At 35.4% G+C, this 16,013-nt stretch overlaps 1 protein-coding gene across 1 annotated transcript; it reads left to right on the forward strand.

The window, feature by feature from the left end:
- The first annotated feature begins 1,796 nt into the window (after positions 1–1,796).
- LOC127434686 (uncharacterized) lies at positions 1,797–6,339 on the forward strand. The gene is made up of 3 exons (XM_051687601.1): positions 1,797–5,028; positions 5,141–5,408; positions 5,549–6,339. Exons 1-3 carry the CDS (start codon positions 4,850–4,852, stop codon positions 5,981–5,983), a joined length of 882 nt encoding a protein of 293 aa, XP_051543561.1. The 5' UTR covers positions 1,797–4,849; the 3' UTR covers positions 5,984–6,339.
- The last annotated feature ends 9,674 nt before the right edge of the window (positions 6,340–16,013 follow it).

The following is a 16,013-nucleotide window of genomic DNA, read 5'->3' on the forward strand; positions in this document are numbered from 1 at the left end:
AAAATTAGATGGAAATTAAAGCCACATAAAAAAAGCCTGAATCAAACAGTGGTACACATCCCCACCCCCTCGGCAGCCAATTAAAAGTGGCCACTACTTTCTGATTAAAAACAGACTTTAGAAACAGAAAAAAAGCCAAAGGTAGAGTACAAGTGTTTGTGTGTGTGTTATTCTCTTTGACAGGACAGTGACTAATGAGTGAAAGTTCTGACATTATTTATTCCCCCTTTTGTCTTCCCAAACCTGTTGGCTGTTTTTCTGTAAAACGCAAAAGCAGAAATGTTGAATGTATTTGAACAGAATGCATTTGCTACTCTTTTTCAAAATTTGAATGTGAATGGAGACTCGGGTGATCGATCTCCCGACTTTCTCTCTTTGGGAATTTCGGAAAGTACAGGTTTGGAATGACATGAAATGATGACAGAAGTTTGATTTTTGGGTGAACTATGTACCACTTTACCTATGGGCACATTTCAAAGCCATAGCAGACATCAAATATTAAACACGCATTTCATTATATAACATCGCTTAAAGTCAGTTGTGCTCCGTCTATGATAGCAAGCGAGATAAAGGACAAGCCTGACTTAGCATGACATGCTCCTCCGGAATGCAAACACCATCTTTTAACAATCATCCCGAAGTCAGCGTGCTGCACACAGACTCTTCAAGGCAAAAAAAGAGAACAGCAGAAGGTGGACAAGACACTTCAGAGAATATCTGAAACCATTAGACAGCAGGCTGGTATGCACTCTGGCATAGCGGGCGCTTGGGAAAGCACTCAAAGGCTGCACCTTCACAGAGGAGCTGGCAAGCAGCCGTGTTTAACACACAAAAGGCTGGATCAAAGGCCGCCAGGGCGCCCCTGCCCCACTTTTATCTGCTTTCCCACACCTGACATAAGGCAACCGCAGCGGGCAATTCTTTCTCAGACAAGCCTCTCGAGTTCTTCTTCATCTCTGTCTTTCTCTCATTCTCAATGACTCATGCACGGACATACCTTTGCTAATCAGTGATTCACCTCTGTTGGATGTTTCACAAGGATTTGCTGCAAATCAACGGCAGGTTTAACAAGAGATAAGTATCTGCAGTGGAATGAAATTTACCTCAGCACTGTGATTCAGTTCTAGTCATCCTTGAAATCTGCTGCTGTTTTCTAAGAAACCATTTCATCATATTTCTTGGTAGGATTGATTCTGGTCTCTTGTAAATTTACACATACAATTTCACGGGAGAATGTGCCATTTGTGCTAATGCTAATGCTATCATCCCTTACAAAAAATCTAGAGTTGCCACAAACTTACTTCAAAATTGCCTAAAATTTTCCACTCATTAATTTTCACATGCTCATGAGCAGCAAACTCTTCACTGTCGCCAAAGGTTTGCTGCAGGTTCACCACTACCGGTGAAGAGCTGCAAACTTCTGGCAAACATTTGGAGTGAATAGCAAGCTCACTTGTATGTTAAAATAATGAGTGGCAAATCTGTGGCAAGTTTGCAGCAATTTTGCAGCAACTTTAGATTTTTTGTAAGGGTTTTCATTTGAAAAGGTTACTTCTGAACATTCTCGAAATATTTTCTCAATTCAAGCTCAAAGTACCCCGGCCGTAACTGCCGTAGACGTTGGGGAACAGCTATAAGGGCAACATGATAACACAGGAAGTTGGCATGTTGCTACCGAATGTTCCAGTATCCTGACATCGACCCCATTATGCCAAGTTATTGACAAGCACCATCTCCAATAAGACATCTTTGCATCAATTCAAGTGTGTTTACCTTTTTCTGTGACGCTGCTGGTGTACCGTTGTGTAGTGCTATGCATTGTGTCAGTTGCCTCGAGAACACAAGTTCTGGTCAAGCGATAAAATCAAGAAGTAATCACGTTCACATAATCAATGACAAGCATAATTCAGATGTTCTGTTTTCTGTCTTAGATTACATTTTTACTCCACTGATGGTTAGGTTTAGGGTTGGGGTTTCGAGGTAAAAATATGTTCATAAAATATGCATTCCTCTGCACTGTATTACACCATTTACAACTAAAAACAACTCGCTTCACAACTCGCTTTTGGCGCACCTCTGTGGGCATTTCACCCACAGAGTCCAAAAACATTCCTGCTTTGGCCACTGGGGGCAGTGGTCCGAATTTTGATAAACAGACCGTAAACCACTATAAGTTTGGAATTTACAGTGTATATTTTCAATTTGATTAGAAAATATGTTTTGTGCCAATGCTGATTCCAGCACTTTACCCAAAATGTTAACAATGAAATTAATGAAAATTCTAGGGGAACTAAAATATCTATGAGATAGTATTATTTAACTAAAATAATATATTTATAAGTGTAATAAAACATTTTGTGGGTGAACACACACAATAATATTAAAAAATTGCCTGATGGAATCCTCCTAACTTTAAGAATAGAATATGTTTTCTGTGAAAAATGGCTATTTGCACTAGGTGAAAATACTGTAGTACGTGCCATACAGTGCGGCTATATATATATATATATATATAACTCACAGACCACTTTATTAGGTGAAATTGTACACCTGTACACAAAAGTGTCAAATCGATGGCGACTCTCATGTGTGTATTCACGAAAGAAGAATAAAAGAAAAGGAAATTTGGGATTACAGATGCTGCCCTACTGATGCCTGAGCCATATATTTCAACTCCTGTCAGAACGCTATTATCCAAGTATGCTTTATTGACCTTTATACCATTCTGTGCAGAAAACCACAGCCCGATTCTATATTAATAGCATAAAACTCTTTTATAGTGCAGCACAAGATGGGGATAGATGTACAGTACAGTCAGGGAGCAGAGCACCTCAGTGGTCACCTTAAAATGTGAAAAAGCAATGAACATGCATTTTGGGAAACAGTAACAAGCCCCCAGGGCCTGTCAAAAAAAAATAAATGAAAGCGGAATAAAAAAATCTTTCTGTGGTTCAGTGTTGAATGTATGATTCGTATTGTTTCAATCAATCCCAATTTAGTAGACAGCAACCCAGAGAAAACCTTTGGGGAGTCATGAAGGCTGACAGATGAAAACTTACTGTTATCATTCAGAGTATCATCAAAGACTGTGCCAGCACCCTGAGCTTTAAAGGAATAGTTCACACAAACATGAAAATTCTGCCGTTATTTACTCACCCTTTTGTCTTTTCAAACCTGAATGACTTTCTTTCTTTCGTTGAACACAAAAATAAACATTTTTGAAGGCTGTTTATGTAGCTCTTGTCATACAATGACAGTTCATAGTGACCACGATTAACCAACACAAAAGTTTCATAAAAGCAGTGAACTGTCATTGTACCCATGAGCTACATAGTGATTCTGCAAAAAAATTCTACTTTTGCTTTCCACTGAAAAAATAACCACATTCGGGCTTGGAATGACATGAGGGTGAGTAAATAATTACTGAATTCACAGATACTCACGTTTTAATTGGCCACAGTACAACATCAAAGCCAAAAATGGTGCAATGCACAGGTGACCTGTGAGAAACAGACCTGAAATGAGTCAGATCTGTGCTCAAGGCACTCAGATCTTACATGGGTTTAACAGGGTTGTTGTCTATATTCATTCTTGGGAACAGCTGTGAGGGGGAATTAGGGTCTTGAGAACAAACATGTCCCCTTTTTCCACTCAAACCTGTCTTATCGGATTATACATTCCGGAATATTCAGCACAATAGCTGAGTGAATGAATAGACCAATAATTAGTGTGCTTAAGCTAACTATAAATATTACTAAACTATTACTTTTGCTCATTTTTAGGATTAGGGATTTGAACAAACACTGAATTCTACGTTTTAAACTTTGGTCTGCAACACTTCCCGCACCATTTGTGCTACGGACATGATGATACCTCTAATCATGTGGTTTGTTGAGGGGATGTGTGCTATTACTTTTCTAAGTAATTTTTACCCAGCAAACAATCCATAGACTCGCACTGAAGGGGGGACCAGAGTCATATTTAGGGACCAGAATGTTTTAGAATCTTGTGGATGGACTTTTCTGACTTGGGCATGTAAGCAACCACATAGTAACTACCCAGAACACACTAGTAATCACCTAGCAACCACTCACTACACCCTGCAGTTTTGGTTTTGCACAAGCAAGCACCATTCACATTTTTTAAATCTAGTTGCAAAAAATAAAATATAATTATTTTATAATAATTACAGTTTTTTACAATCGCTATGACAATTTTTTCAATACTTTTAACAATTTTCCTAAACTCTGAACACAGTTAGCACAACATCCGTCTGTGTAGGCTATACAATTAACACATTTCTTGTTGCTTTGACACAAAATGCATACAGTTAACACAAATTTAAAATGCTTGAACTTCTTTTACACACAAGCTCAACCAAGACCAAAACAATGGATTTTTACTGCCAAATTTACAAATGCTTTCACACTGTATGTCAGAACAGATAACATCATGTTCATCAAGTGAACAGCTGTTCATATTGTGAAATGAAACACAAATATATCCCCTGTATTTTATTCCATTGCTACTGAGAAACAGCTGATTGAAGTTATGCAAATAATTCACAGCTGATTCCCAACTAGGAAAAACACTCAGGTGTTGAGGTTCTTTCAATCGCATGACCATATGGTATACAGTAAAAGAGGACCTCATTGGGCTGATCTTGTGTGGAAAAGGAACAATATAAAGCAACACAAAGAAAGTAAGAAAAATGCCTGCACGAGGGAGAGGAAGATGAGTACCAGGACAAGGGAGAGGAAGACAAGTACCAGGACAAGGGAGAGGAGTGGGACAAGGGCAAGGGAGAGGAATACCTGGACGAGGACAAGGTAGAGGGAGAGGAGTTAGAATGCGTGGTGGCACTCAAAGAAGGGCCAGAGCTAGGGTAACTGATGAAATAAAAGCTACTATCATAGACCATGTCATAAACCACAGGCTATCATACAGAGAGGCTGGTGAACGAGTACAGCCAAATCTCAGCCGGGACACAGTGGCATCCATTGTCCAGATTTTTCGAGAACCCAACAGGTAGGATATTGTATAAGGGCTTCTTCTACTGCAAAGTGTAAATAATTTTACCATGTTACAGTGACTGTATGCCTCCGATCTCTAATATGTAACTGTATTTTGTCTCTCTAAGGATTCAACGTCTACTTCCCTCAGGGGGCAGAGGAAAGCTCCTAAATGAAGAACAGGAACTTGCTATTGTCAACATGGTGATTGCTGACAATGAAATAAAACTGAAGGACATTCAGTCCAGAGTAGTAGAGGACAACCTTGTCTTTGGGAACATTGCAGCAATCAGCATAACATTCATTTCTCGGACTCTAGCTAAACACAGAGTATACAAAGTTCCTTTTGAAAGGAACGGTGAGCGCATCAAAGAACTCTGTCGCCAATACGTCCAGGTAAGGTTATGCAATACAGTCATTACTGTACTATACATAGTGTGTTTTGCAGTAAACTACTCTATAAACCTGGAGTACAGTAGGACATACAGTAGGTATACAGCAAAGCATTTACACACACTGTGTCTGATTACTTTCAGAGAGTCATGGATTTGGAGGCCAATCAAGTCCCACATGAAATGATCTACGCTGACGAGGCTGGCTTCAATTTGGTGAAAAGGCGTCGGCGTGGAAGAAACATAATTGGCAAAAGGGCCACAGTTACCATGCCAGGCCAGAGTGGAGCCAACATCACCATGTGCGCCGCAATCTCCAACAACGGTGCACTCCTGCATAAATGTGAGATTGGCCCCTACAACACCGACCTCCTTCTCCTGTTTTTAGAAGACCTGCACGAAAGACTGGTGCCAGAGGTAGAAAGGGGACAGGTGGGAGACCACTTGCCAATATATGTGATCACATGGGACAATGTGGTATTCCACCATTCACGTGCAGTCACAGCCTGGTTTGACGCCCATCCGAGGATGATGTCCCTTTTCCTTGCCCCTTACTCCCCTTTCCTCAACTCCATTTAGGAGTTTTTCTCAGCCTGGAGATGGAAGGTTTCTGACCATCGTCCACAGGACCAAATGTCCCTCCTGGATGCAATGGATGCTGCATGCCAAGACATCACAGCTGAACACTGCCAGGGGTGGATAAGGCATGCCAAAATATTTTTCCCAAGATGCCTTGCCAGAGAAGATATCAGGTGTGATGTGGATGAGAACACGTGGCCAAATGCAGAAGACCGGGCAGATTAGAAGATGACTTATTTTTTCTTTTATTTGTATTCTTCTGTGGCTTTTTCTGTTTGTATATTTTGTATTTTCACATAATAAATGGCAGCTATATTGCATATTTTTGTTATCATGCAGTAATGTCCTGTTGCAAATAAAGCCTTTACTGCAGCAATTCTGTCTCCTTTTTTCATAAACCGTACATTCTATAAAGCTACTCTGAGATGGGTCATTCATTTTTTGTAGTGAATTTCTGCAGCAAAAGAAACAAAATGCATGCATTTACTAAACCAACAAAACTAAAATATAGAGAGGCTTCAAAAGAAACTGCAGTGCAAAACACAATCTATGATCAATACAATATACTGTCTATTGTATAAGGGCAGACCTGACACATATAAAATAATGCAGTTTCTGTAATTCCATCTGATGTTAGTGTTTTTATGACATTGTGCTATGATTGACTAAATGTTCCTGTTGGAAGAGAACGTGTGTTAATGTTTTGGAATAATCATTTGATTTTGAGACATGTTTGCAGTGTTTTGGTAGACATAGTGTATTGTGTTAGTGTATTATTGTATTTTGGAAATTAGTGCTGGAGTTTAGTTTACAATGTGCGATTTTGGGAGTTTAGGAAAATTGTTAAAAGTATTGAAAATATTGTCATAGTGATCGTAAAAAACTGTAAAATAACATAATAACATATAAAACTGTACTCAAGTAAAAGTATAATTACTTTAAAATAAAATAAAAAATTACTCCAGTAGAAGTAAAAGTCCTAACATAAATAATTACTTGAGTAAGAGTAAGAAAGTATCCAATTAAAAGAGTACTGAGTAACTGTGTTCCACAGAATACAGAAGGTCACACAGGTTTGGAACAATAATAAATTACTTAAAAGTATAAATTACTTTTTGACAAATCATTACTTGATTAAAATAACATAATAACATATAGAGAGACAAAACATTCAGATACATTTTAAAATGTACTCTATATTTATACAGAATTTTGCCATTAAGCTGAAGAATTCTTTATTTACTAAATAATTCACTGAGGTGATACTATTTTAACTCAGGAGACTGCACACACTGCAAATGATAATTCTGTGGATGATTTAAATATTCGGTTATATGTAGGTTATGATAACTTTGGTGCTGTTTATGGTCAGATGAGGGCGCGATGAACCCAGAAACACTACCCAGCTTGTATTGGAGTTTAAAGATACAAAAGTATAACAAATAAATACAATAATGTACATTTGATAAAATGTGTTTACTCTTTATATTAACATATATATTAAAAATAACAAAAGTTTTGTTTTCAGAGAAATCTGACAAAACGTAGTAAACTATATGCTTAAAACCAGAAAATAAAAAAATCTGCCAAGGGGGTAGGAAATGTAAAAGTTTTCTCTTTGAAATATGTTTATTTGTCTTACTCCACTGTCAGTTTTTTTTTTTTTTTTCTTGTTGAATCATAAACCTCACTAAATTTAGATAGATTTCTCTGAAATCAAGACAAGATATCTTATGCCATTTCAACATGCTGCAAGATGATTGCCACACTGATCTCACAGCAAGATCGGAAAGAGTAAGTCGACTCTTCTTTAGTTAAAATCGGTGTATACTTACCGAAATTCACAGCACTTTTTAACTCTACACTAACAAAACTAAAATTAGGAAAATAAATTACATAAACCAAAAAAAAAAAAAAGAAATAATAATAATAATAAAATGTTCAAAGCTACTACAATCTATCCATTAAAACTAATATATATATATATATATATATATATATATATATATATATATATATATATATATATATATATATATAAAACGTTATTTAAAATCATGCTAGAGGACAGAAAAGTGCCCCTAATTGAAGTGTCACCCATACAGTTTAGTTTGTTGGAATAGTGTAGACTAATATACACTCACAGCGCTTAAATTCATTTCTAGATGCCAATAAGATGGAAAGACATTAGCACAAAGCATAATTCAGCACAAACCTGCAGTGTGAATAATTCAAATAGAAATATGATGCCGACATCTTTAAGTGCAAAGTTACTTTATAGCCCATTACTCGACTTCACTGATGAAAGTTTCATTGTTGTTTTGATGGTTTAAGGAAAACAAAAGAATAAAGAGACATTTACATCTAATTAGTATCATTTCTTTCAAACTCCACAGCTCACTCTCACTACTGAACTGTTGCAAATAAACAAAGCCAAATACCTATAAACAGGAAATGCATGTTGTGGTGGTGGAACCGTTTAGATAGCTCTTGGATCAGCAATCGATATCCCTTTAAAAACAAATGGACAGCTCAGATGGTTCAAATGGGCCTTTTTCCAATTATATAGCCTAGGTGGATTTTTATCTTTTCCTTGCTTGAATACTCGCTTGGCCATAACTGTACAAATACAAACAAAATGCTGTGCCTCTTTTTCCATTACACTCACAACAACATTTGCCTTTTTTCATCTTTGAGTTAAAATGAATGAAACATTCGATACCAATTACAAAGTCGCCCACATTTTACTATGGAAAGACTGAATGAGTTTGGATGGTGTAAAATTAAGTCTAGTTTTATTGAGTTTTGTCAAATGTCAGCAAAGGAACAGCACCAGCCTCCTTTACTAACAATCTAAGCTGATTATCATGCACAGATGGTATAGACCTGGAAAACCACAAAAAGATTTAGAGGAATTGTGTACAAAATTGTGTTCACTGGAAATCCTGAGCTAACAGGAATAGTTCACCGAAAAATCATACACTCACCCTCATGTTGTTCCAAACCCATATTACTTTCTTTCCTTCAGAACACAAAAGGAGAATTTTGAGTTTGTTTTTTTTTTGTTTTTTTCATGTCTCATGTACTTTTCATGTGCACAAAACCACTATAAAAGTATAATAAAAGTGGTTAATATGACTTGTGCAATATATTCCAAGTCCCCTGAAGCCATACAATATCTTTTTGTATGGAACAGATTAAAATATAAATCATTATTCACTGAAAATCTTCCCCTCACTTGAGCTGTGAACATGTACATTTTAAATTCTTCAACATTTTATGACATTTTAAATTCTGTAATCAGATCACAGTAACTGGCCTTCAATTATTTCATTTATTTATTTATTTTTTTACTTTTAAGTTCATTACTTCAGTTTCAGTTATTTCTAAAATATTATTGTTATATTATATGTATATTAACAGTATACTGTTTATACTATATCTATTTGGGCGGTTGATTTAGAGTGATTAATTATATTAAAAATAACGTGTTCAAAAAAATGTACACAATTAATCGTGCCCCTATACGCATATGTACATTTCATAATAAAAGTACAGATTTTCCTACCATATGAGCAACTCAAGTTTGAAGTAGATCTGTTTTTACAAGCCTCGTCAATAGGTTACAGCACGACTCACACAACAAACCTCACAAGCAGTGCAGAATGAGAACCGCTCACTTAGGAGGAAGCACAACAGAATACAAAATCTTGAGATGCGATTTTCTAAGTTTCCACCACTTTTAACTTGACACAGGGTCCTAAAAATGTGCCGTTTATGACACTGAATACAAGGGAGACTTTTTGGCACTGCACCTCCTGCTCTACGCATGGCTGCATGGATGGGCAGAGAGTTTGCCCAGAAAAGAACCATACCGCCAACACTAACAGATTCATTCAAGCATTCAAGTCAAGTATTCATTTGACGGAAGTGGTCCTGATTGAATTGAACATGTTGACAAACTCAATGTAAAACAGATTGCCATCAACTGTAGGCTTGTTCAATGATATGAGAATAAAACAAACTATATACTGAGTACTGAAGCCACTTTTTGTATTGTCTAATCTAATTGCTTTATTCATTTGCCACAAAATCTATTTATTTTAAACTGAATTTCAACAGACCCTACATTTATATTTATAAATACTTGAATTATTATGCATTATTTATATAAATTGTTTTTATTTTGGGGCCTTTCTCAGCAAATAATGATGTATGTGATTAATTGTGATTCATTTGATTAATTAATTGGAATGTCATGTAATTAATTCGATTAAAAATGTTAAACGATTGGCAACCCTAAAATATATGTCTTTTTGCGTTTCTATGACAGTTGAAGAGTGTGCGCCCCCTAAGAGCCATTGTAAGGGAGAAACGTAAGGTAAGGATGGGCGGAAGTACTGTATATATATATATATATATATATATATATATATATGGCTATATACTATATACTAAAATATATAGAGTTACATTGCTAAAATGACCCATTTTTATCCTCAGATATCGAAGAAAAAAATGATAATAATAGAGGTATCGTTTTGCTATCGATATCTGCGATATTGGTCTTTATGATAGTTAGGGACACTATGTGTATGACTTGTTTGCAACAATGTAATAGGCCTATACACAATATTTTGAATCTGTTGCGAGGAAAAACTAAAATTTTAGAAAGTAACTTAAAAGTAATTAATGTGATAACTTCTCTGCTGAAGTAATCTGTTGACAATGTGTGAGAATTAGTCATTTGTAGAGGATTACTTTTTGAGTAAATTACCCAACACTGGAGACCACATCACTGACTCAGTGAGCTGCATATGAGAACTGGATCACTTTGGTTCATTGAAAGGATGACTCAATAGAATGATTCATTTTTGAACCAGGCATCGCTCCTTTTCTCATAAACTCTCAGAAATATACCAAGGAGAACTGGTTAAAATTTTCAGTAAATAACTATTAAAATTATGGTTGGTTCTTCACACAAAGCTATCGTATGGCTTCAGAAGACTTGGAATTTGACGTATCGTATGGACCATGTTTAAGATACTTTTATAGTCATTTTGTCTCTTTTTAGAAGCATTAATAAAGCTCCCCATTCATTGTAATTGAATGGAAAAGAGTGACCAGTATATTCTTTTTTCACTTACTCTATGGGTCATATGGGTTTGGAACAACATTAGAGTGAGCAAATGATGACAGAACATTCAGTTTTTGGGTGAACTACACTACCAGTCAAAAGTTTTGAAACACTCATTCTTTATTGTAATTTTTTTTCTTCACATTTTAGAATAATAGTAAAGTCATCAAAACTATGGAATAACATAAATGGAACTATGGGAATTATGTTGTGACTAAACAAAATCCAAAATAAATCAAAACTGTGTTATATTTTAGCATCTTCAAAGTAGTCACCCTTTGCCTAGAATTTGCAGACATGTACTCTTGACATTTTCTCAACCAACTTCTTGAGGTATCACCCTGGGATGCTTTTTAAACAGTATTGAAGGAGTTCCCATCCATGTTGGGCACTTATTTTTTTTTTATTGCATTTTAGTTTTATAATGAAATAAATGAATATGGTGGCACAATTATATTTTTGTCTACAAAACTAATTTCATACATTTAAGCATTCGCCTTCAGATCAAAAGATTTTTAAGATCATGAGAAACATTTCAGTCAAGTGTTTCAAAACTTTTGACTGGTAGTGTATGTCTTTTAGCAATTGAATTATGCTGACCTCTTTTGCAAACAAACTAAGCTGATTATCATCCAGAAATGGCACGGTACCTGGTCAACCCCAAAAAAGGATTTTACCATTTCAGCAAGATTTCAAAGAATTGTGTGTAAAAAATGTGTTTCACAGGAAATCCTTGGCTTAAAGTTAATAGATATTGAAGATACATGCATTTCTTCCTGTATTTCAATAAAATACAGTATGCTGCATGTCTGTTCAATCACAGATAAGGCGCTGAATCCAGACAAGTTTGGATCCAATGAGAATGTGTGAGTGTAACTGTAAACAAGCTCTTATGTTGAACAGATGTGGGGTTCCTCCCCCTGTATGCCTGCATGCTTCACCAAAAGCAAAACAATCGTTTAGGTTAAATTTTTAGCATTGCTGGGATTTTTTGCGGCGGACATGACATGTTAAGGCCAATCAAAATGCTGCTTGAAGAGGGACGGTAGTAAACAAAACAAGTAGGAGGCATCTGGGTTTGCAGGAATGTGAATTGCAAACACAGTATATCATTGAGAACGGTGTGGATACAAAAAAAGGGCTGATGTAGTTGATTTATCTCTATGTTCTGGTAGGAGTACAAACAGAAGTCGCAGCTGGTGCATGTCTGCTGTGGCGTCAGAGAATGAGGGAGCGGATTTAAACGATCATATCAGACCTTAAACTAACCCCTATACTTGAGTTGAACCAGTCTTTGTGTCAAGCACTGTGGTTTTACGTAACATATCAAAACTGGCGGACGATTTCTCAACAACGTCAAAACACAAATGCAGGGCTACTGTAAAGATGGGTGGTGTGCTGGAAGTGCTGTTTGGAACAGTAACGGGGGTGCAAGGTGATCATCTGATGGACAGAGTGTTCCGTGATTTACTCACCCTCATGTCATCCCAGAAGTGTATGACTTACTTTCTTCTGCAGAACGAAAAAAAAATTAAAAAAAATAAAATAATTATATATATATATATATATATATATATATATATATATATATATATTTAGAAGAATATTTCAGCTGTAGGTCCATTCAATGCAAGTGAATGGTGACCAAAATGTTGAAGCTCCAAAAAGCACATAAAGGCAGCATAAAAATAATCCATGCGACTCCAGTAGTTAAATCCATCTTCAGAAGTAATTTGATAAGTGTGGGTGAGAAACAGATCAATATTTAAGTCCTTTTTCACTGTAAATCTCCACCTTTAACCAGACCCAACCAGTAGGTAGTGATATGTATGAAGAATGCAAATCGCCAAAAAGCAAAAAAATAAAAATAAAATAAAAATAAAAAAATGTGAAAGTGAAAGTAAAAGTAAAAGTGGAGATTTACATTAAAAAAAGGATTTAAATATTGATCTTTTTCTCAAACATACCAATCATATAGCTTCAGAAGACATTGATTAAACCACTGGAGTTGTATGCATTACTTTTATGCTGCCTTTATGTGCTTTCTGTATTTTTTACCTTTTTAGTCACCATTCACTTGCATTGTATGGACCTACAGAGCTTTTTCTTCTAAAAATCTTGGTTTGTGTTCAGCAGAAGAAAGTCATACACATCTGGGATGGCAAGAGGGTGAGTAAATGAATAATTTTCATTTTTGGGTGAACTTTTCCTTTGAGACCAATCTTAAAGGACAAATTTAGACAAACAACATGTGACACTAGCCTAAAACAGGTTTATTAAACCGGCCCCTGGTTTCTATAGTTCGAAAATGTTGGTCTCTTTTGAGAGAGTGCATGACCCTGCTTTGATCCTTTGACCTCTCTGTCACCAGTACCCCATTTCAACTTAAAGCGCACCATGTGAACGCTAACATGTCAACACTTAACCCCAGACTACAAAAGGGGAACACTAAAAGCCCCATAGCTGAGTCCACTGATGTCACTTACTGTAATTAAACCACGTAAATACTCTAAACCACAGCTCAGTCCAGACATGCGTGCAAGCAACAAATCACATCCAAAAGTCTTTAATATTGAAAGAGCTAAATTAAAGATCTGTTTCTGAGAAAGGTAAGTAATGAGCTAGAAATTCATCCTTTGTGCTTTCAAGCCACGTCTTGTTTTGAAATTTCACAATGAATGTCTTTCCATTAGCGGGGAAATGACACATATTGAGTAAATAGCCATCTTACATAATGCCTGAAAACAAGGTTGAGATAATGATCGCCTACTTAACTGATTTATTGGGCTGTCTGACACATTGCCTGTTAAGATATTTACATTGCAAACAAATTAACAATAGCACATGAAAGTGCTCCTGGTTGTTTTGCCACTTTTGATGGCAAAGCAGACAGAAGATTGAGATCTTTGTCAATATGATCCGTTACATTTGATGTGTTTAACTCAACAGCTTCATGACAGTTGTTTGTTTTTCCTACTTTTTCTCTATGCGATTGCATAATGCAGAGCCTGTGGATATGGATTTTATTGTTTATCCAATTTCTGATTTTTATCAAACAACAGGCAAGATACATTTATGATACATGTTGTTTATTATTGTTAGTGAATAAACATACAGTGGGGTGCAAATCTGGATTTATTTATTTATTTATTTTTTACTAAAACTTGGAAATAAACAAATTTGAGGGATTGTGAAAGATTTTTTAAAACATATATAAAATATTTAATAAAGAAATACTGTATATAAGACTCCATGCCAGCTCAAGTGCATGCTGTGATTAAAGCAAAATGGGACCATACTGAATAACTAAGAATTTCTGAAATTCATGTACATTTTTCAATAAAAATGTCCCTTCAAAATATTATGCTGTCAAAATAATTTGTGGGGAAATTTGGTTTAAATTACAAAATAATCCTGATACTATTTATTGGAGACCGAGAACGAGTTGATACTTACTTTTCTGTACTGACTAATATTGCTACGTTTTTTTTATTTTTTTTATTTTTTTTATGTTGCAGATTTAAAATACGATACTGTGAAGATGATGATTTGAGAACAGTGTGTTTATTGGGTTTCAGCAACTGCTACTCAAAAGATATAATTAAAAATGTCAATTTGAATTGTCACAAAATTACCCAAAATTACAAATGTATCATTTTACAGAAAAAATAAAATAAAATAAATAATAATCACTTAAATCAAAACCAAGAGAGCTGACCTGCTGAATGTATTTGTTTTAACAACTGTAAGTCAAAAGACATCATCAGAACAAAAAAACAAAAACAAACGGAAAGTCATTTTTAGCTCTCATACAGATGTAAGATATTCAAGGTTCATACACATTTTGACTAGTTAATTTCCATTCTCTTTTGCAGCGTTTTCAAATGTTTCTATTAGGGCTGTAAATGTAACATGTTTATTCAGTGTGATTAAAAAAATTTACGAAATGAATCATGTCCCCAGACTATTCCTAAGAAATATTCCTTCAGTCGGAGCAATTTAAGCTTGAAGTACCACCTTGAAGTACCGAACTCCAGCTGTATGGACATTGCGCAGCTGTACAGAGAACAAACCATGTTTAGGCTTTCTTGACACTAGCCACAGCACAAGATGAGGAGCGTTCTTGCGTTCATAAACAGCTGGACAGAATTCCATCAATTATATTGCTTTCTAAAGCCACTTTTTGTCATATCAATGCTTTACTTGTCTGCCACAATAATGTAATGCATTTTAATAATCTGAATTATTATTTTTAGAATATATGTTATATTTATTTAAATATAACTATTTATAATTATTTGATCATTATATATGGAAGTATCGTTATTTAAGGGGCTGTGATCAGTTCATTGTGATTAATTCAATGAATTTATTGCCATATCCTGTAATTAACTCGATAAAAAACTTAGCCCTATTTTCTACCCATTTGTGAAAAATAAATTTCAGCACTGTGTGGATAATAGTCAAAACAAACAACTTACGCAATACCACTAAAGCAATGACACACGGCATCTGCTTTGTAATAACCCACAAAGTTTTTCTTTTTCTTTTTCTTTTCTTGTGAACACATTGTTTTTGCCTTGTCTTGTCCTCTCATTTCATCTTTTGGATGTCTCACTGTCAGTTTTGGAAGCCCTCTATTTTGTGCTCACTATTTAGTACACTTTAGCTTTTTAATGCCCTACATGGTTTAAATGAATGCATAGCATTTATATTAATAAAAGTTAAATGTTTGTTCAGCAGAGTACAAAATTAACTTGGACCACCTGCTACAGTGGCTGGTAAATGACCAATTTTACCTGCCACTTTCATTTTTTCCAAGCCACTTTTTTTCCTATTCAAATAAAAAATGGAAAAAAGGCCATATATAGGCCATGCATGTCAGTTATTATT

Source organism: Myxocyprinus asiaticus, chromosome 44 (genome assembly GCF_019703515.2).
Source record: "Myxocyprinus asiaticus isolate MX2 ecotype Aquarium Trade chromosome 44, UBuf_Myxa_2, whole genome shotgun sequence".
Lineage (NCBI taxonomy): Eukaryota > Metazoa > Chordata > Actinopteri > Cypriniformes > Catostomidae > Myxocyprinus > Myxocyprinus asiaticus.